This window comes from Microplitis demolitor, chromosome 5 (genome assembly GCF_026212275.2).
Source record: "Microplitis demolitor isolate Queensland-Clemson2020A chromosome 5, iyMicDemo2.1a, whole genome shotgun sequence".
Taxonomy (NCBI): domain Eukaryota; kingdom Metazoa; phylum Arthropoda; class Insecta; order Hymenoptera; family Braconidae; genus Microplitis; species Microplitis demolitor.
In genome coordinates, this window is record NC_068549.1 from 7498969 (window position 1) to 7520712 (window position 21744).

At 29.4% G+C, this 21744-nt stretch overlaps 2 protein-coding genes across 4 annotated transcripts; both read left to right on the plus strand.

The window, feature by feature from the left end:
* The first annotated feature begins 1461 nt into the window (after positions 1-1461).
* Positions 1462-5954, plus strand: LOC103569655 (histone acetyltransferase p300). Of its 3 annotated transcripts, none has more exons than XM_053739516.1 (4): positions 1462-1757; positions 4030-4269; positions 4357-4680; positions 4748-5954. In XM_053739516.1, the coding sequence occupies exons 1-4, from the start codon at positions 1721-1723 to the stop codon at positions 5482-5484; spliced, it is 1338 nt and encodes a 445-aa protein (XP_053595491.1). In that variant the 5' UTR covers positions 1462-1720; the 3' UTR covers positions 5485-5954. The 3 variants fall into 3 exon arrangements, with proteins under 3 accessions (XP_053595491.1, XP_053595490.1, XP_053595492.1); XM_053739515.1 differs by lacking the exon at positions 1462-1757 and adding an exon at positions 3810-3876; XM_053739517.1 differs by lacking the exon at positions 1462-1757 and adding an exon at positions 3810-3876 and having other exon boundaries at positions 4384-4680.
* A 1471-nt stretch (positions 5955-7425) lies between these two features.
* Positions 7426-12109, plus strand: LOC103569656 (CREB-binding protein). Its single transcript, XM_008547046.3, has 5 exons — positions 7426-7615; positions 7760-7935; positions 8748-8918; positions 9009-9329; positions 9447-12109. The coding sequence occupies exons 2-5, from the start codon at positions 7932-7934 to the stop codon at positions 10706-10708; spliced, it is 1758 nt and encodes a 585-aa protein (XP_008545268.1). The 5' UTR covers positions 7426-7615; positions 7760-7931; the 3' UTR covers positions 10709-12109.
* Positions 12110-21744: the final 9635 nt, after the last annotated feature.

The window sequence follows — 21744 nt, forward strand, 5'->3', positions numbered from 1 at the left end:
ATAAAAAACATAAACAGCATTTATTTTTTCGTTTCGTAGGTAATAATCATTTCCAATTTCAGGTCTATAAGTCTCTTGGTCAAAAAACGTGAAAATTTTTATTTCGTACGCCCCCGCAAGGCCCCACCAGAGTCGATTATTTTAAAAAAAAAATTGACACCATTTATTTTTTCATATCTCAGGGAGTTGTTATTTAAAATTTTAAGTCTGTAAGCCTTTCTACCGAAAAACGTTAAAATCTTCATTTTATTTAATTTTTTTTCTTCTGTTTCATTACTTTTTGTCTCTATCGGATTATTATTTAATCTCATAAGTTGATATTATTTCAAAGAATTTTTAATCTTTTTATAATTATTATTTCTTTTTTTGTGACATTTTAACATTTTTATTAAATGTATGAATTTATGTACTTAGTATACTATTTATTATTTATATATTTTATAAGGAAGAAAAGGTAATTATTTAATTAATTAAAATTTGTATTTCAAATCTATTAAAGTATAGTTGATCATAGGGTGGAATTTTCAACAATGTCATGATCTAAAGCCCATGTAACAATCTTAAAGCAATCTTGGGCAAGACTGGTCACCAGATACTAGTTGTTTGTGTCTTTATATAACTATGGGTCTTTTTGCAGGTATTGGAACAAAGTTTTAATTTGCAAGTTTTGTACAAGACTTGAAAAAAAACTTTGAGTTGAATTGTACTTCAAGAATTGTGCATATACTAACGCATATTTTGCGTCAGATTTGATCAAAAAGTGTCTTATTAAATTATCTATCTCACTTCTGCCCCTGTTATTTTATTTCTTCCATTGTCATACCAGATGGGATTCAATGGTAAAGTGACAGAGTCAGAAGCTAGATAAATAGATTGTGTAACATGAGACTTTTGAGCAGATTTGCCGTAAGACATGCGTTAGTGTCTGCAAGTAATTTCTAGTGAAAAACTCGCTCGAAACATGCGTAAGTAACTTTTCTCTCACTGATCTTGAGCAAGACAATGTCTTTGTGTACAATATTATGTACATATTTGAAGGTAAAAATCTAGTAAATATACGTTTTCAGAATTATTTTTCGATTCTTATTTGATTCGAGATTAACCAACGAAATTCTATTCTGTACTTATCTGCACAAAGGGCCATTGCCGAGGTATAAAATTTTAAACTTAAATTTTTTTTTCCTATGTTATTTAAATGAGAATGGGAAAATCGCGATGAGACATTTTTTAATATTGATATTAAAGGCTCTAAAATTGAACAGGCATCTTATTTTACCTTTCTATAAGTATAAAAGCTATTAATGTGTTAAAAAAAAGGTGCCCTAAAATGACACACGCTACTATATATATTAATATTTCATACTTCTATAGCCACGTCACATCATGAGTCAAGTTTTACAATCCGTTTTCCTGTGGTGGGAAAACTATACGTGGCATTTTTTCGGTCTCAGAAACTTCATACATTCTAATAGCAGGTAAATTTTATTTACAGCTAACGACATAAAATTCGGTATTTTAGGGTGAAATCGGTCCGGCGATATTCTCCCTCCTACGGTATAACGTCTAATTCTCTCTATGACTCATTTACTCCTACTATCTACTTGAAGCCAACAGTTTGGCTTTCTCAGTCTGAAGAATAACAGTGCGTAGTTAACATCTTTTTATTCGATTCAACATTCAACAATCTCGACTGCTGTATCTTGAAAATTATTTCATAACAATGGTAATTATGGACAATAGAGAAGAGCAAATGTCAGGTAATGAAAATTTTAAATCAAAATATTTAAAGAAATTTTTTTTTTTACGCTTTATATTTTATACCTATAGAAAATTTTTTTATTTTACAAAGAAAAAAAAATTCAGAATAAATAATTATACAGTAAAATAAACTGAAAATGTTGAGAAAGTACAGAAGTTATTACTTAAAGAATAAATATTAGGGTACACTGAGAAAAAAAGTACTATTTTCCAAACAATAATTTCTTGGTTCAAGAAATCCGTTGAAAATATTTATTTTATTATTATTAATTATCAATTTCTTGAGAAAAGAGCATCAAATTTATTTTTGTTAATATATGAATTTGATATCATATTATGAGTAAACAAAAGAATAGCTTTACTTGAATTAAATAAAAATTATTTCCTTCAATTCTACGAATTCTTGAGACAAAATTATATATTCTTGAAAATTATCAAGAATATATGTTCTCATATCAAGTAAATATTCTCAATAAAAGTATTTTTTTTCTCAGTGTAGAATATATATTAGGGTGGGCAAAAAAAAAAAAAAATTAATTTTTTTTTTTTTTAGTTACCGTGAAAATGGGGTTAAAAATGATGAAAAAAAAATTCTGATAAAGTTTGAGCTCTTAATATTAGTATTAAGAGGTGCCTCTTCGTGATTTTTAATCTCCAATTCTCATCTAAATAACATAGGAAAAAGGAAATTTTAATTTTGAAATTTTAAATCTCGGCAATGGCTCATGGTATAGATAAGTTCAGGATGTATTTTTGCAGGGAATTAAACGCTCTATAAGAAAAGTCTCTTTCCGCCATTTTACAACGCATATTCTTGAGAAAAATTTCTATCTCTCGAAAGACCAATCAATTGAATTTGATCAATTCAATCGGGATATATTGAGAATTATATAATTGTTGTAAGTTTATTTTGAGGTCTAATTTTTTTTTTTGGTCTTTTCCATTCGCGTTTTGATTTTATGATATAGATTCAACTTGTCATCTTACTCATGGCTTTTAGCTTAAGATTGCAAGTTTTCTGCCTTTATTTATTAACGTTTTATTTATTTTTGAAGAGAAGAAAACAATAATTTCTTGTTTTTTCTTTGTTAAAAAAAAAAAAAAAAATTGATTCTGTATACATTTTATAATACTTATTAAAAATTACTTAATTTATTCAAAAATAAGAAAATTATTATCCGAATAAGAAAATGTAAATATTTTAACGTTTATACATCATAAAAATTGGTGTTGTATATAACTAAACATAATAAAGAAAATTTGAAAAATCGGTCTGTCAGTTGACCCTGCAGGCCGGCCCCAAAACTTCCCGCTGTTTTTGAGCTCCTTGAGCTTGAAAAAATCGTCGTGAATATATTTTCGAGCTCGAAAATATTTTAAGATGACTTTGTTTTCGAAAAACAACATTTTTCACCATTTTTTCTCCAACAATATCTTTCGAACGAATTAATCAATTGAGACGGTTAAGGTCGCAATCGACGCGTTTTATTGAGTTCTACAGCTGATCCAATTTTGAAATTGATTTATCTAGTCGTTTTTGAGAAATTCCGAAAATACTAAAAAAAAAATATTTTTTTTAATTCTTTCGACAACGGTTTCTCTTAAACGAATGAACCGATTTTGATGGTTGAGGTAGCATTCGACACGGCTTATGAAGCTTCAGAGCCCAGTTGTTTTGGAATTAATCTATCGAGCACATTACAAGTTATTGGAAAAAAACGTTTTTGAAAAAAGTTTATTTTATATTATATCTCAGAACGAGCCCTACCGATCAAGCTCAATTTTTTCAGCTTTTAGATATTGACAATCCGCGTCGAATGACACCTTGACGATCCAAATCGGTTCATCCGTTCAAAAGTTACAGATATTTACATACATACATACATACATACATACATACATACGTATACTCGGACATCATCTTGAAATTAGTCAGAATAGCTTCTTAGAACTTCAAAACGTCAAGATCTCTTAGAAATTCGATTTTTAGAAATCGGACCAAAACCAATAGCTTCCCGAAATTTTGAAAATTTTCAATTTTCATAGCAGAAGTACAACCAAACATGCAAAATAATCCAAACATGAGTCAAATGGGTATTTCAAGTCCTTATGGATATGGTAAGTAAATAAGTTCAGAATAACCACAAAAGACCAAGGTCAAAATTAGCGATAGGGTATGCAGATTCAATTGGTATACTTGTAAGATAGTTTTGCCTGGAAGCGGTCCAGGTAATAGAGTAAATGTACAAACTGTCAATTCTGTTTGCGCAGTTACCTTGGTTCGAAGAAGAGCTGAACCCTACATAAGAGCCATGCACTTTGAACGATTTAGCGGTCTAAGCGCTCCAATTGGTGTTGGCAATGCTATAAGCGATCATAACGATATACTCCAGCAGCATCAACAGCTTACTGTAAGTCTTGCTCAACTACAGTCTGGGGCACCAACAGTTGGTCAACCGGATCTTCAACAAGCAACTCAGGAACCTGCAGCTGGTGGAAGTACGCAATCTGGTAAGTTTTAGTTTCAAGTAATCAAAGTCGTTCTTTTTACAAGACGATTTATTGTATGTTAAATGATGGTCGGTGCATAATAACCAGATTCTACATCTTCTACTCATGATCCAGAACACCGTAAACTAATCCAGCAGCAGCTCGTACTTCTACTCCACGCCCACAAATGCCAGATACGAGAACGACAGGCCAATGGTGAAGCACGGATATGTGCTCTGCCACACTGCAAAACTATGAAAAATGTTTTGACTCACATGACGACCTGCGAAGAGGGCATAGAATGTACGATACCACATTGCAGTTCATCCAGACAAATTATTGCTCATTGGAGACAGTCTCAAAAGAGCGACTGTCCTGTTTGTTTACCTCTCAAACAAGCGGATAAAAACAAGGCTGCTAATTCTCGTGCTGGTTTGTATTTTATTTTATAGGTTTTAAAATATATTTAAAATAATAAATAAAAATATTGTTTTTCTAGCTGTTGCAGCAAGTCAACCAAATCCAAATCCTGACATGAGAAAACCTTTTGACACTATGGGTATAATCCAGGGTCAAAAAACTACATCTGGTATGATACCAAATCAGGCAGTGGGCCGTGGTGTCAGGATGCCTGGACCAGGTATGCAAGGTCCTCCTGGTTCAATGGCTGCAGGAATAAGACTTGCACAGCCTCAAGCTCAACAAAGTCCTGGGCAATCTATAGTTAATCAAGGACAACCAATTGCACCTAATGTATCTCTTTCATTAAGTTCTGATCCAACGACTGTAGTCGTAAGTACTAATCAACCAGCTTCAACGACGGGTCCAACGTCAGTTGTAGCAGCTGCAGCAACTGCCAATCTTCAACAACAAGCTGTCAATATGCTTCCAGGTGGTTTTCAACCAGCACAAGCAACTAAAGAATGGCAACGAACTGTGACGTCAGATCTCAGAGATTACATTATTCGTAAAATAATTCGATCAATATTTCCAGCTCCTGATCCACGAGCAATGTTCGATAAAAGATTACATAATTTAGTGGCGTATGCGAGAAAAGTTGAAGGTGACATGTATGAAATGGCTAATTCGAGATCTGAATATTATTATTTAGTGGCGGAAAAAATATATAAAGTTCAAAAAGAACTTGAAGAAGTACGTCAGAAACGTATAGAAATATCATTAGCTCAACAGCAGCAACAACCTCAAGCACAGGTTGCGGCCAACCCTGGATTATGAGTTATTGCATCTCAACAGAGTGTTCCAGCTGAAATAAAATCTATAGTGACCGAAAGTGACTATAAAACGGTAGAATCGGTCATATTTTAGGTACATTTGATAAATTATATGAGTTATACAGGAAAAATGTGGACAGTTGTTACTTTTCGAATATTTTATCGCCGATACCTTTTGAACTGATCGATTAATTTTGACGTTTGGGATGGCATTCGACGTAGTATTTTATTTTTTAACGCTGAAATTGTTTTGGAAAAAATCAATTAAACTTTTTTGATTTTATTTTGATAAAAACGCTGTTAACGTCATCCGAGTTTTACAATTAATTTAGTGAATACTTACTGAGGACCAGCTGTAAGTATACCACTGGTTGAATTAGTAGTATACTTATAGTCTTGTGATATACATTTAAACTCTAGTTCCTTATTATTATGATTAAATAACATATGTAACACAAAAAATAAATACTTATTCTCTCTAAGCTTACAGGTTGTTATTAAAACGTAATCACAAATTTAATCATTTATTTAAATACCTTACAGTTTTTGTCTTACTCGTTAATGTAATTATTTATTACCAGGTTTATTTTCGACTTATTTCGAACTATTGTGTCTTCAAAAGTTGCAACGTTATACTTTGTCAAAGGGCAGTATCGCACGTTTTGAAGATCACATTTTACCAGGCATTGGTAAATTACAAAACAATATTCTTAGAATTAATAATACGTTATAATCATTTGCAATTTTTCATTGAACATTCTGTTAACTCTTTCGGACCGCACACTGATAGAAAATTTATATTGACTTAAAAAATATTTTTTTGAACAATGAGTTTATTTCTAGAGGGGCCAATTATTTTGCTTCAAGAAATTTTACAACAAGTGTTACTGCATTTGACTATAAGTGTTACTATCAGACAATGACGTTAAGTTGATTGAAAATTTCACTTCAAATTGACGGCAAGTTTTTCTGTCAAATTACATTCAGATGACGGCAGTTTATTTGCATCAACTTGCACGCAAGTATTATCCAGCCGATTGCCAGAAACTTGTCGTTAAGTTAGCCGAAAGTGTTTAACTGCAGGACTTGCTGAACAATTATATATTTAGGATGTGGCTATCAGGGTGTCTTCAACTGAGTACCGAGTACTATCCCAGACAGTAGTGGATATAGTCTAGATAGCATACAGTACTGTCTGAAAGTTTTCTTTTACAGAAAGTACTCAGTACTATCTCAGAGAATTGTCACTACTATATCGTTTTTTCAGTGTAGTAATGGCTTGATGGAACATGTTTTCAAAGTTATGAAAAAAAAAAATTTACACTTTTCCATTTTTAAAATAAAAAAAAGTTATTTTTTTAAGCCGAGTAAATCATTATCTTGATTTAAAAATCGCGCCGTTCTCGAAACAAGTCGGTAATATCTTAAACCTACATTTTGCCTATTTTAATCCAAGAGCAAGAGATTCTTGAGCGAAATATATCAGTGTTTTGTTTCGAAACGAAAAATGCTTCATTGAAGTTTAAAATTCTCATACGAAGAATTTTCTTCTTTATCCAAGAATTTTAATTTTTTGGTTCAAGAACTTAAATTTAAAATTAAAACAATTGAAAATTTTTAAACAAGAATCTCATTTTGAAGAAAAAATTTTTTTTTGAATCAAGATAGTTTTCTTATCAGTGCAATGGTTTGCGAAATTAGCTTGTTATCTGCTTCAGTTATTTCGTTGGATAAAATGTTTCCAACAGAATAACCGAAAACTTAATTGCAATGATATAAAATTGACGAGAACATCACAATATAAAAAAAACTGATTTTTATTTCATTCATCAATTTATATCAAGTAGTTTAACCTCACTCTCAAAAAAAGTGAGCAGGTAATGCTTTTACCTTATCTAGTAATTTTTTTTGTTTTATTCAGAAAATGTTGAATAAAAATAGCTTAAGATTATAAAAATATTGTAAGAAAGTTTTATGACCTTACTATACTACCTTAAGTGAGTTATTCAAGTCCGAGTTTACTACATCATACACAATTTATGCATGGATGGTATATATATGTGTATATACATACTTATAAATAGCCTATCTTATCTACTGCACCTTTCTTTACTGTTTTGCTCGTGTGGTGTATGGTTTGTATTCTACTTTAATCTATATTTTTAAAAATAATTTATAACACTGTCCTGATAAAATAGACAACACAAAAAAAGAAATTATTCATTTAAAATACTTTGTATATTTAATTATTTATCATATTACTAAAATATTCCATAAAGATAAGCTTTTCGTAACCAAACACGCAAGATGGCGGACATTGCTTACTAGGCCCAGATTGGCAAACAAGAGAACGTGGGTTTATATTGAATTATATTTAAATATCTGCTTGTGAAGATAAGGGCGAAATTTGTCTGTTTACCGCAAGTTAAACAAAAGTTTGACTCTAACAAAATGAGTAAATGATCATTTTTATTTACATATTCATATTTAAGATTAACCTTTCGTTGGTCACGTTGTTAGCAATTAATCGGAACTGTATTTATTAATTTAAACACAGATAACCCGCGAGGAAAACACTGAGGGGAGAAAACGGGTCTGAGATACAAAAAAAAAGAGCGTATTTTTGTGATTTTTTTTTTTTTCGGAGTACCGTCATTATTAAAATTCTTAAAATTTGTGACCTTACTAAGCATCATTCCAAGAATATTCTGCTTAATTTTCATAAAAAAATATTGGAAAATAAGTCAGTGATAGTGGGAAGAGTCGAGTAACTTCAAAAAAAAAGTCTCCATGCCGTAGGCAGGATAACTCATGACTGCTTCATCTGAAATCAAAAAACCAAAAAGGTTTCTTTAGTACATAAGTTTATGTTGGATTTGAACAAAGGAATAAACAAAATATTCATTTTCGAATTTAGGTGAAGATGCAATAAAAAAACTCTGATTTTTGCCAAAAATTGTTCCTTTTATTTAATTAAAAAATAAGTAGTTATTGAAAAAAAAAATTCTTGACTTGTCTCTCCCCACTATCAGTGGCTTATTTTTCAATATATTTTTTTTTAAATTTAGTAAAATATTCTGTTAATGTTGCTTAATAATGTTTGAAATTTTGAGAATGTTAATAAAAAAGGTACTATGAAAAAAAATCACAAAAATACGTTCTTTTTTTTATCTCTCAGACCAGCTACTCTCCTTAACACAATGTGATTAACAATCGGTTTATAAAAGCAATAGATTACTTTGCTAATTATTTTTATTATTATTTTAGGTATTATAGCAATAGCAACTGCATCTAGTACAGAAATTCTTAATCTTGACGAATTTGTTTCACCGGAAACTATAAATCGTGCAGTGTTGCAATTAATTTTATCAATGGATGACCAACTGTACCCTCAACAAATGTCACAGGAAACAATTACTGGTACAAGTTTGCAGTCTGGTAAGTTATAGTTTAAAAAATTCGACAATAGTTTTTTCGTTATAAAACAATTTAATGTATCGTAATTAATTTTTGGTATAAAATAATCAGGTTCTACATCTGGTAATGTTAAAGACTGGCATAAAATAGTTCAGCACCAACTAGTACTTATATTCCACGCTCACAAATGTCTGCAACAAGATCAGCAAGCTAATGGTGACATACAGATATGTTCACTAGTACAATGCAATCCTACAAAAAATACTTTAATTCACATGACAACCTGCAAAAGTGGCAAGGACTGCACGTTACCAAACTGCGATTCATTTAGAAGTATTATCACTCATTGGAAGACATGTCTAAATAATGACTGCCCTGTTTGCTCACCATTAAGACAAATAGCAAAAAATAAAGTCGCTGATCTTCCTGAGGGTTAGTATATATGTTTTATTAGTATTTTTAAATTTGTAGTAAATTTAGATACTTGATTCTTAGTTTCATCAAATCTTTTGTAAAATAATGAATTAAATTTTTGTATGTCGAATGTAGGAGCACAATCTCATCAACCTGAAGTTAAATCAGGAATCAATCAAAGGGCGTATAGTCAAGGACCGCAAAATATATCTAACGTATCTTTTTCAGCCAGTTCTACTACAAAAAATCAAGCTATTAATATTAATCAATCAAGCTCAGTAACGGAATCAGTAGCGACTGATAATCTGCAGCAACAATCTTTAAATCCGAATGAAACTGATGCAATTAATATAAATCAAGCCGCATACTCACAAGTTGACATTGGGCTAGTGCAAGGACCTGAAGAATGTCATAAATTAGTGGCAGCAGATATTAGAGAAGGGAATGTTAATAAATTGGTTCAAGCAATGTTTCCAGTTGCTGATCCAGAATCAATCCTTGATACAAGATTAAATAACTTATTGAATTATGCTAAACATATTGAAGCTGACATCTATGATCAAGCTAATTCGATATTCGAATATAATCATTTAGTAGCAAACAAAATTATTGAAACTCGAAAAGAATTCGAGGAAAGATTTCAAAAACGAGACACTCAAACTCCAGACCAATCGATAGTTAATTATGGACAGCTATTTAATGCAACTAATCCATTTATTTCAAATTCGCAAACTGTAGCTGTAGGTAGTAATCAGGCTACTTCAGTAGAAGGTTCAAACTATATTGCAGCAGCAGCGATGTCTGCAATTCCTCAAGAATCAAATGAAATTATGGATCAATTATTTGGCTTTAATGACTTCAACCAGTCTACTACTTTAAATGGAAATCGTTTGCCAAATTTTCAACTGCCAGATGGTCTTACACCAGAACAAGTATCAGCTACACCAGTAGAAGAAACTAAAGAATGGCAGCGAGTTATGACGCTAGATATTAGAAATTATCTTGTTCGTAAATTATTTAATGTCATTTTTGCAAATCGTAATCCAGTAACGTTTTTTAATAGATTGAATAATTTAGTATGTTATGTAAAAAAACTTGAACTTGATTTATATGAAATGGCTAATTCGAGATTAGAGTACTATAATTTATTGGGGGAAAAAATTTATAAAATTCAAAAAGAAATGAATGAAAAACGTCAAAATCGTACGGAAATGCAATTAGCTCAGCAGCAACAGCACTCCCAATCACAGATTGCGGGTAGTTCTGGATATCAAACTTTTTCGACTTTGCAAAACTTTTCTCAAGCAGCAGGACCATCTAGTTCTGTCAATTATCCAGCGGGCATTAACCAATTTCACAATACTCAAGGATCAATGCCCCAAGTTTTCGGATTTTGAACTATTGCATTTTCCTAGAGCTCAATAACTGCTGTATTTTTAAAAAGACGTAAATTTTTATTGAAAATTATGACACAAAACAATTTAATATTTTTTTAAATTTATATTCAGCAGTAGTCTAATAACGAGCAAATAATAAATCGTAAAAACGTTCGTTGTGATATTGCTAATTCATGTTTAACACTTTAACTTACATGACATGGATAAAAATAAGCCTGTTTATTTTGACGTGAGTCAGTAACAATTTGATAAACTTTGTGTAATGTACTATTCTGTACTAGAGATGAATAACCTTTGGACTTGAATTTGCATGACGATCTAAAAGTAAAGTTGGATGGTAAGTTGACGTCAGTGTACTGCCGCAACTTATCGTAAAGTTTAATGCAAAAAATAAGGTGCATTATAAATTGACAGCAACTTTCTGGGGACCAATAAAGTCGATCGCAACGAAATAACACCAACTCTTCTTGTGACTATTGTTATATTGTCTGATGTCGACTGGCTCCAACTACTGAGTCTCTTAATTTTAATACAAGAAATTGTAAAAAATATAATGTGGGGCATGAGATAAAAAACGATTTCAGACTTGGTGTGATGCTAGTTAACTTCACCCTCATCTAAAATTGTCTGTTTTTATCCGTTGTCATACAATATTCTATTTTATATTTCTTATAATTATAAATTTTTAAATAAATAGTAAAATACAATATTATTTAGACTATATGTCGGACTAGGTATAGTTCCTGTTATGACTTTTTTTATATAACATTTCCGTGTAAAAAAATTCATTCCATCATTTGTCGAAAACATTTATAAAAACAAAGTTACGAAAGGTTTAGATAATTATGAACTTTGAGTGGATTATATTTTGAATTTAAAGAAAACAAGAGAAAAAAAATTGAAATATCGTGACTTTTTTTGAACAGTTCAGATAAAGGTAAAAAAACGTTGATAATTTATTTAAAAGTCTTTTTTTTTAACGTTTTCTAAACCGAAAAAAATCTTAAACTAAATTATATTAGCTTGAAAAATTTTGAAAAACGTCTCTAGAAAGTACTCACTTAAAAATTTTTTTGATTCTGAGAATAATCATCTCAAAGTTTAAAATCGTCTCGGATTTATAAGTTCACTGTTGTAAAAATTTCCGGAAAATTTTTTTTAAACGTGTTACTGTAAAAATATATTTTTTTTTTGTGCAATGTGAAATGTTAGTGAATACTTCAATTAATTCTTAATATTTGAATTAACGATGTCAAAGTACAATGATGTTAACGCTTTATATTGATAAGTAATACGATAATTATTTTATATATTTATTAAATATAATATTCTTACTAAGATTTATAGTATATCGCCAAAATGAATTGTATTTAATTGATTTAAAGTTCAACCTATAATTGACATGAATTATGTCAATGAATTATTACACGAATATTTTCGTAAACTCTACTTAAATAATATCATCACTTTAATAAATAAAATTTTAATTATTTTAATTTAGAAAAAAGTCAAAAGAAAACAATTATTGTAAAATTAAATTATTGTAATTTGCTTCGTCAAAAATAAGCATAAATAAAATTTTTATAAACAGAAAAAATAGAAATTTAATCATATTAAAGATCGCTGAGTTGTCACATTTTTCTAAAAGTAATTAGAATATTTTGAAACAATAATATTTTTAATTTAAATAAACCGCAAAATTTTTGTTCATTTCTGTTGCAGATATTGCTTTACTACAATTTTTGTAAAGATTAGTTTTTTGAAAATTTATTTATAGACACTTATTTTCTTATTATTAACTCATATATTAACTCAAAAGTATAATGTGAATTATGGTTTGTGAGAATTAAAAAAAATAATAAAGGATTGAATATTTTTAGTAAAATTATTTTACATTTCATTTTATTTTTATACTTTTTTAAATGTATATACTTTAAAATTCGGTTTTAGTTTTATGTTTTGAGTCTGATAAGTTGAAAGTAGAATAACTATCGATTTATTTCGGTACTTTTAAATGCTAATGATTGAAGAACTTTTAAAATAGTCCTTTGACTAAAGAAGAGAGCTCGTATACATTTTGTTGGGCCGAGTATCATGAAAATCGTGACCATGTAGTGCAGAAGTGGTGCCAACAATTGATAATAACAATTTAAGTTTGTAAAATTAAAATAACTCCAAAACGCTTGATATTTTGGGGCAGTTTATAAGAAATACAATGTTCAGAATGGAAAAATATGCAACAAAAGTATTTAAGTGTTTTTTCGTTTCTCAAATATTTCGCGAGATATAACAAAAAAACAAGCAAGGCACTAGAGGTGGGTAGTTCCGGGAAAATTTCGGATTGAACTTGGAACGTTTCCGGAGCGAAAAGGAACTAGTTCCTGGAATCATATCCGTGAAACTATTGAATGTTTTTAATTTTCATGAAGGTTCAATATTTAGAACATAGACATACTAAATATTCTAGTATTCACAATATTATGTTATGCAACCTATGTGTTTAAGACGTATTCACTGCGAACTATATTATTTTATACTAAATAGAGAATGAATTATGATTGGTATTCAACTCAAAGTTCCATAAAAAATAACCAATCGAAAATTATTCTGCTGCTTTACTGCTTATTGGTAACAACGGCAGTGGCGGACAAAAAAGAGCTAGTTAAGATACCCTGATAGCCAAGTTGGCGAGAAACTGACGAGAAACTTGCAGCCGCAACTGGACACCAAGTTGGCCGCCAACAGTTGGTACTTCCAATAGTTGATAGACATTTTCTGAGAAAGTTGGTGGCAAAAGTTGCTTGCAAAAGTTGGAAATTATAAGTTGACGGTAAGTTTCCTTTCAATTTCCTCAGAAACTTGCATTCCAGTTGCGGCTCCATACTGGCGCCAATTTTCTGAGAAAGTTGGCGGTAACTTGTAGCTAAAAGTTGCAAAAGCTGAAGTTGTCGATAACTTGTCGTCAAGTTGGTCGGAAACTAATGAATGACCAACTTTTTCACGATCTACTCGTGTTATCAGGGATACTAAAGTGAATTTTGAGGAACGATCGGATACGTATACAAAAAAAGACATAGTTCATAGAATTATAAAGGTCCGGAACTACCCACATCTATAAGGCACTCGAACCTCTCCCTCTCGCACCTATACATTTTGTTGATGCCGGCTACACTTAACGGTTTCTGACGTATTTTGGGCCAAGGATTACGAAAATCAGGTTGATTTCGTTCAAAAGTGGTGCAAACAATTGGTAATAACAATTTAATTGTTTAAAATTTGAATAACTCCCAAATCATCAATTTGTTGAGGCAGTCAATGAGAAAAAAAATGTTCAGAATGAAAAAATGCACTAGAAAGGTATCATAGTAATTTTTCCTATCTCAAATATTTCGTGATATATGACAAAAATACGAGCGAAGCGCTCGTACCTTTCCCTCTTGCACGTATACATATTGTTGGCATCGGCTACACTCAACATTTTCTTGCGCACTATGGATCAAGGATCTCGAAAATCGGGTCGATTTTGTTCAAAAGTGGTGCAAACAATTGTTAACAGCAAGTTAATTGTTCAAAATTTAGATAACTCCCGAGCCATTGATTTGTTAAGGCAGTTTATGAGAAACAAATTGTTTAGAATGAGAAAGTGAACAAGAAAGGTATTCAAGTGTTTTTATGTATCTCAAATATTTCGCGAGATATGACAAAAAATTGAGCAACTCTATCGAACCTCTCCCTCTTGCACGAGCAGCTGCCTATCGCGCGCGCTCTTTCTCCGCTAAATCCCGTCAGACGCCTGATAGGCTGATACTCAGTTACACAAAAAAAAAAAAAGAAAAAAAAATCGACGAAATTTCGGTACCAGCAGTGGACAGTTTTTTTGTACTTGAAGTGAATTTTTACTATCTTGTCTAGAGACGTTTGTTAACTTTTCGTTACGATAATCGACGATTTTAAAAAAATTTAGAAAGTTATTGGTTTCACCTCGATTTTCTAAAATCGAGTTTTCATCATATGTTGACGTTTGAAGGTGTGAGGATGCTATTCCGGCATTTTTAGAGCGGTGTGTGTGTGTGTGTGGATGTAAACCTCCCATATCTTTTTAATGAATAAACCGATTGAGCTGGTTTTTGCGGCATTGGAAAGATTCCTTTTGAACTTAGATTTTCAGTAAATTTTCGACCGTTTAGTCGAATAGAGTCTGAGATATTTAAGAAATATGAAAAAAAAAAGTTTTTTTTTTTTTTTTTTTTTTTTTTTTTTTTTTTTTTACGGATTTTCCGAAAACTGTCGGATCGATCAATTCCAAAATCGAATCAGCCCTAGAACTTGATAAAAGCTTTTGAGCGCCTTCAAGAATGTCTCAATAGGACAATATGTTCGAGAGATATCGTCGACGAAAGGATGAAAAAAAAAAATAGTTTTTTTTTTCGTTTTTCATGATTATTTCGGAAATTATCGAATCGATCAATTCCAAAATCTACTCAGCTCTAAAACTCGATAAAAGCATTCAATTGCTGCTAAGAACGTCTTTATCAAATAATCCGTTCGAGAGATATCGCTGATGGAATAATAAACACAAAATCGATGTCTGCTTTTTTCATTGAATAACATCATAAATACTGAACAATATTACTCAAAACTAATTTCTTCTTTATGTAAGTCATTGGAAGTGACTGCTTAAAAACCGTCACGTTCGCTCGTATCACGATATACTTATACGATATAGATACAACGTATTACGTAAATACTTATTTTTCAGTTAGTTATTGAACATACTTGTGAATGAATATATAAGAAACGCTTATTCATTAATTATTTTTAATTCTAAATTTTTAAACTTTAATGTAAACGTAACCCTTTTGAGCTTAAAAAGCTCATAAAAAAAGATAAACAAGGGTATTTTCGAGCTCGAAAATATATTTATATTAATGTTTTCAATGTAAAAAACTTCATTTAGAAAAATTTCGGCCTATCGAGCATCTAACGCGATTTGGCGGAGAGAGAACACGCTCGATAGGCAGCTGCTTGTGCCAGAGGGAGAGGTTCGAGCACCTGGCTCATTTTTTAGTCATATTTCGCGAAATATTTGAGATACGGAAAAACATTACGATACCTTTTTTGTGTATTTTCTCATTTTGAACATTTCGTTCTCTATAAACTGCCCCAACAAACCAACGGTTTGGGAGTTATTTCAATTCAAACAATTTAATTGTTATTAACAATTGTTTGCACCACTTTCTAACAAAATCGACCCGACTTTCGGGATCCTTGGCCCAAAGTGCACAAGAAACCGTTGAGTGTAGCCGGTGCCAATAATATGTACATGGGCTCTCCTATTCAGCTGAAATACTTAAAATTTCGGAAACTTTATCGTAGACAATTTGTAGGAAATAAAATGATCTATAAAAACGGTCCTATAATATTTTACGAGAAATCTGATAGTTTTGCCGAAAAAGTCAAATATTACTTAAATTTATTGTGAATCCAACTTTGACCTTGAATAACTTTTTAAAACTTAAATATATCAAAAAACGATAAGAGACCTTTCTTGTCAAGCGTTCTATTTGAGCAAAATCACCTATCGATTCTTTCGATACACTGATTTTCTAGTGAGTGATAAAATTCCAAACTTTGGAAAGAAATTTTTCTCTGATATTTAAATGGGAAATTGAAAATTGCGATGAGGCAGTTGTTGATAATATTATCAAGAGCTCAAACTTTTACAGTATTTTTAATTGTTATCTGGAACAATATTTTCCGTATAATTTTTGAAAAAAAAAAAAAATTCGATTTTTTTTAATTAGTCTAGTGTTTATACATTATTGGTCTATAAAATATCATCCAAAATCACTTATTAGTGTACAAGTAGGCTTAATGAAGGAAACAGCATATACTTATGTCTTATTACTAATGAATTTCAAATCCGTTACGAGTATTCTATTATACATATTATCAACAAGGTTTTAATATAAATCCACTCTTCAAATGAGGCGCGCAGTGAAACGAATTTCATTCTACACGTCCTTGGTTAAAGATTATGATTAAAAAAGATTTTAATTGGATCCAGAGTTATTCTTGCCCAAGTTTTTTTCTCAATTCTAAACTCTAAATGAAGAAGGAGATAAAGTAAAAAATATTTCGTCAGTGTGTAAAAAACAAAACACAAGTATGAAAAAATCTAATTATATATAAGCCTATTTATGATTATATATAATTATATATGTAATCATACTTAATTATATATAATTGTATATGTAATCATATATAGTTATATATAATTATATATTAGACTGTGTCAAAATAAGTTTTTTTTTTTCGATTGGACGTATCTTAAAAGTTTTTTCAATATGAAAAAAAAATTCTCCTAAAGTTTGAGCTCAATATCTCAGAAATCGAGCTGGTACAGAGGGGGGTCTTCTTTCCCATTTAAATAACATTGTAAAATTTTTATTTTCTTTTATTTTTTAAATGACTATACGAAGAAATTTTTTAATTTTGCTCTCGACTATATTATAGGAAATTTGATTCTCTACAAAATTATCCATTTTTTTTCTAAACTCAACAGAAACGAAGTTACAGAGGGCCGAATAGGAGGAAAAGAATAATTAATGAATTAATAACGAAAAATATTTATTATTTTAACTTATCAATTAATTAACTCAATTCACTTCATTATTCATAAAAAATTTTCGAATTCAACATTATTTCGAATTAATAACAAAACAAAATTTACAATAAAACAGAAATTAATTTTAATTATAAAATTAAAACAGAAATTAATTTTAATTATAGTTAATTTCTGTATCATTCCGATGACTATGATAATCACTATCAATTATCGCAATTTAATTACCATACTATATAATAACTATTATCATAATTATAGGAATCGTTAGTTATAGGAATAAGAATTCCCATAGTTGTAGAAATTTTTCCCATAAATTGTAGGCGTATAACCCATATTTCCTAATAATTATTACCATGACGTTATGGGTGGTGGATATTTCATAAATGTAATAGGAATGGTTACTATGATTTTCTCATCGTGTACTTACTGTGCTTGTGGTAAAAAAGATAGTAACTGTTTTTTTATTCGAGACTGATAATAAAGACAAAAGAAAATAACTCGTTTTTTTATATATAGGAAAAGGGGGGCAAAATGGGTCCCTAATCGTTTGGGGACCCATTTCACCCCCAAATGATTCGTGGCACTCAAAATTTTAGGGGACCTATTTGCCCCCCTCCCCCTTCCCCTATTATCAGATAAAAAATATTTCATTTAAAACAGTAAAACCACGGAAATAATTTAATTTTTACAGTTTCAAGTTTAAAGCAATATATGCTAACTTAAATTAAATATTTTCCGTGTGAATGAATTTTAAATTATTTTTTAGTTTTAAACAAGGGGATAAATGTAAAGCTGATAATTTTAGAGTCGGTCATAATAAAATGTTTGTTTTTTCAAAATTTATTTTAAATGTTATAGTATATTTAACACTAATAGAAACAATATTTTTAGCCCGATATATGATCATTTAATAGCTTAAATATAACAAATAATAACTTACTACTGCAAGTAACGAAAAAAAAAATATTAAAAAATAACATGAATCGATGACCACAAAATTCAGAAATTGCCTTATTTATTTATAAACTTCTTCAAGCAACATTCACAGGATCTCATTTTCCAGTCATTTTTATGATCACTCAACAAGGCAAAAAAAAATAGAACTTGATATAAAATAGCTTATTCGAGATCAAAGCACTCTCATATATTGTATGGGCGGAAAAAATTTCTGAAATTGAGTAATATCTCAAAGGACATTGTAAAAAAAAAACGTAAATAAACTATATTAGATCGGAATCAATAGAACATACAAGTAAAAGTTTATTTCGAAAATAAATTATAAATTACACTATCTTTAAAAATTAGGAATGCACCATTTCCTTGATAGCAACATGATGATATTTATAAATTAAAAAATATAACTTTTATTTCAAGCAATTCTGTTTTAAACTTTGTTTTTGTTGCAATTATTATTTTACCGCACTTAGATATCAGACAGTGCTACGTAATAGTCATACATAATTGTAGTACTATTATGGCCTACTTTATAGCGGATTGTTAGATCGAGGGTAGTATTACGTTCAACTTGTTTATTTATAGTTTTGTTTAGTTCAGTACAAACTTTATTTTGTTCCGTGAAATAATGTTAAATAAATAAAATAATCCGATTCTAAAAAATAGTTGCTATATTTATTCATCAATAATTTCATGCTAAATTTTTAAATATGCTATCTATAAAGTTTAATATATTTTATTTTTCCGTTTCTATGTTACACGTAAAAAAAGGCGTAGTTGAACTTACTACAAGTGGGGGTACATATACTACACTGACTAGTAATATATAAGATGACTACACATTTAGTAATGACTACTAGCCTATTGTGGTACACAAACTGGTGACATCTAGTACTGTCGTTGGTTAAAACAACTCCTTGGTAAATGACAGATGTGGTTCTTACTACTCCACATCATAGTTTCTAATTTTTTTTCCTTAATTTATTTTTCAAATATACATTAATCGATATTTATAATTTTTATGGCATTTAAAAAGTTTTAAAAATGTTTAAATTTATATCATATTGTTCGCAAAAAAAGTTTTTAAATATATTAAAATGGATTTATAAGTAATAAATTTGAAATGTCACCCGCTAGTACAACCACACAGTGGAGTAAAAAAGTTGAAGGTTTTAATCTTATAAAATTAGTTATTAATATGATGTTACAAAAATCTAACTTAGTACAGAAAGAGAATTACGTAAAAAAATCCCGGGAAAAAATGATTTTGCCTAATTAATTATAAGCGTGTAACAGACTAGAAGATCAGACTACAATCCAGCGATAACCAAAGTTAAGCAGCATCGACGTGGGACATTAATTGGATGGGTGACCTCGTATTAAAATAGTATTGGACGGATAGGATTTTTTTTTTTTTTATTAAAATTTAACGAACATTTATATTGATGAAAACAATAAATCCTAATCAAATTACTTAATTAATAATTTACAGATATTCTAAATAAGATTCTAAAAATTACTATATTCATTCATGCATGATTATATATAATCATATATGATAATATATAATCAGATTTGGCCAATTTTTGGATCTGATCGTATATAAGTGATTATAGATAATTATATATATAATTAGGAAAAATCATTTTTTGTTGGGATTTTACTTCACAACTGCGACTAAAGAGTGGCCGAAACGATAAATTGTTCTTTATTAGTTTTTGAATATTGTCTGGTTAAGGGATAAAAAAAACTCGAGTTCAAGTAATTTTTAAACGAAAAGAAGTAAAAAATGAAACAAAAGGTACACTGAGAAAAAAAGTACTATTTTCGAAACAAGAATTTCTTGGTTCAAGAAATCCGTTCAAAATATTTATTTTATTATTATTAATTATCAATTTTTTGAGAAAAGAGCATCAAATTTATTTTTGTTATTATATGAATTTGATATTGTATTATAAGTAAACAAAAGAATAGCTTTAATTGAATTAAATAAAAATTATTTCCTTCGATTCTACGAATTCTTGAGACAAAATTATATATTCTTGAAAATTATCAAGAATATATGTTCTTGTATCAAGTAAATGTTCTTAACAAAAGTATTTTTTTTTCTCAGTGTATTATTAGTTTTGATTCTTTTTATATTTTTTTTAGGCCCGAATTTACTTTAAATTGTAGAGAAAATTTATTATAAAAACTATTTCCGCAAAGATTAAGAAATACACAATAATTTGAGTTTTAAAAATATTAGTTTCATTAATTTAAAATATGCGTGCATACAATTTTCATACAAATTATTAACTTAATTATAATAATTTCTAAGCTGCATTAATCTGTTTAAAAGTTATGAATCCCAGCCTCATTATAAGACTGTTCGGGAGAGTAGGGGAAAAATCCGTAAAATTTTACTGTAGTATATTACCCATCGAAAGAGGAAATTAGAACATTTTATCCCACGTGTATAATTCTATCTGAGATGTACACTATTTCTCACCAAATTTGCACCTGACAGCTTGAATTTTTGATTCTGTTTGAGGGAAGAATGCCGCATGCATTTATTTCTATCATATGTTTTCTAACAAAAGAAAAGAACAACTTTCTTATCTCTAAACAGGGCAGAAATTTAAATTTTTGGTTCGGAAAAGGTGAAAAAATATTGACTAAAATTATTATTAATGTGTATTCTTCAAAAATTGTTCATTTTTTCTCATTACCTTTCCGCTGAATGCAAAATGTAAGTGATTGGTAGGGGAAGCTTTCTCGAAAATTTTTAACAAATTGAGTCTTATAACGTGGTTGGGTTATATACGTGTATATTCTCAATACCGTTTAAAATTATTTTACATTTTTTAGTTTAAATAAACAAAAAAAAATATTTTCACGTCTGTTGCAAATAATGCAATGTTCAGTATGTTTTTTTTTTTTCTTTCATTTAAGTAAACCGTTTCTTATTTATTAAAAAAAAAATTGTAGACCTTAGAAAATAAATACTTGATAAGAATGTTTTATTCACAGCGAAAATTGTTTGTAGCAATTCATATAAAATAGTAATGAAAGCTATTTCTGTTCTATTTCTCGTACGTACTTATAGCAACTTGAGCTTGTTTCTTTAGGCTGTTAAAAACACATAACACACTTATATTACATAAATATAATTCCATCTTAGCTTTCCTTGGTTCTAAAATACATTTTAGCTTTTACAAAGTTGTGTACATCAGGCAAGGAGCCGAATTTACTATTTAAAATATTTATTTATTTATAATAAAAGTATAAATTGAAATATATTAATATTTTTAAATTAGAAGCTTATAATTTAAACTTACTTATTTAATTCTTTCATATGTTTAATTTATTTGATCAATTATTTGATAATATATTATTTTTATAATAAAATATTATTGTATATTTTTTCATACAAATTAATACTGAATTTAGAAAACATAAAATTATAAAAATA

Excerpts from the sequence above, each read along its gene's own strand:
- LOC103569655 (XM_053739515.1), top strand. The coding sequence starts at position 3,822 with ATGCAAAATAATCCAAACATGAGTCAAATGGGTATTTCAAGTCCTTAT. Across the intron at positions 4,270-4,356 it reads TGGTGGAAGTACGCAATCTG|ATTCTACATCTTCTACTCAT; the intron begins GTAAGTTTTAGT and ends CATAATAACCAG. Across the intron at positions 4,681-4,747 it reads GGCTGCTAATTCTCGTGCTG|CTGTTGCAGCAAGTCAACCA; the intron begins GTTTGTATTTTA and ends TTGTTTTTCTAG.
- LOC103569656 (XM_008547046.3), top strand. Across the intron at positions 8,919-9,008 it reads TGGTACAAGTTTGCAGTCTG|GTTCTACATCTGGTAATGTT; the intron begins GTAAGTTATAGT and ends TAAAATAATCAG. Across the intron at positions 9,330-9,446 it reads AGTCGCTGATCTTCCTGAGG|GAGCACAATCTCATCAACCT; the intron begins GTTAGTATATAT and ends TGTCGAATGTAG.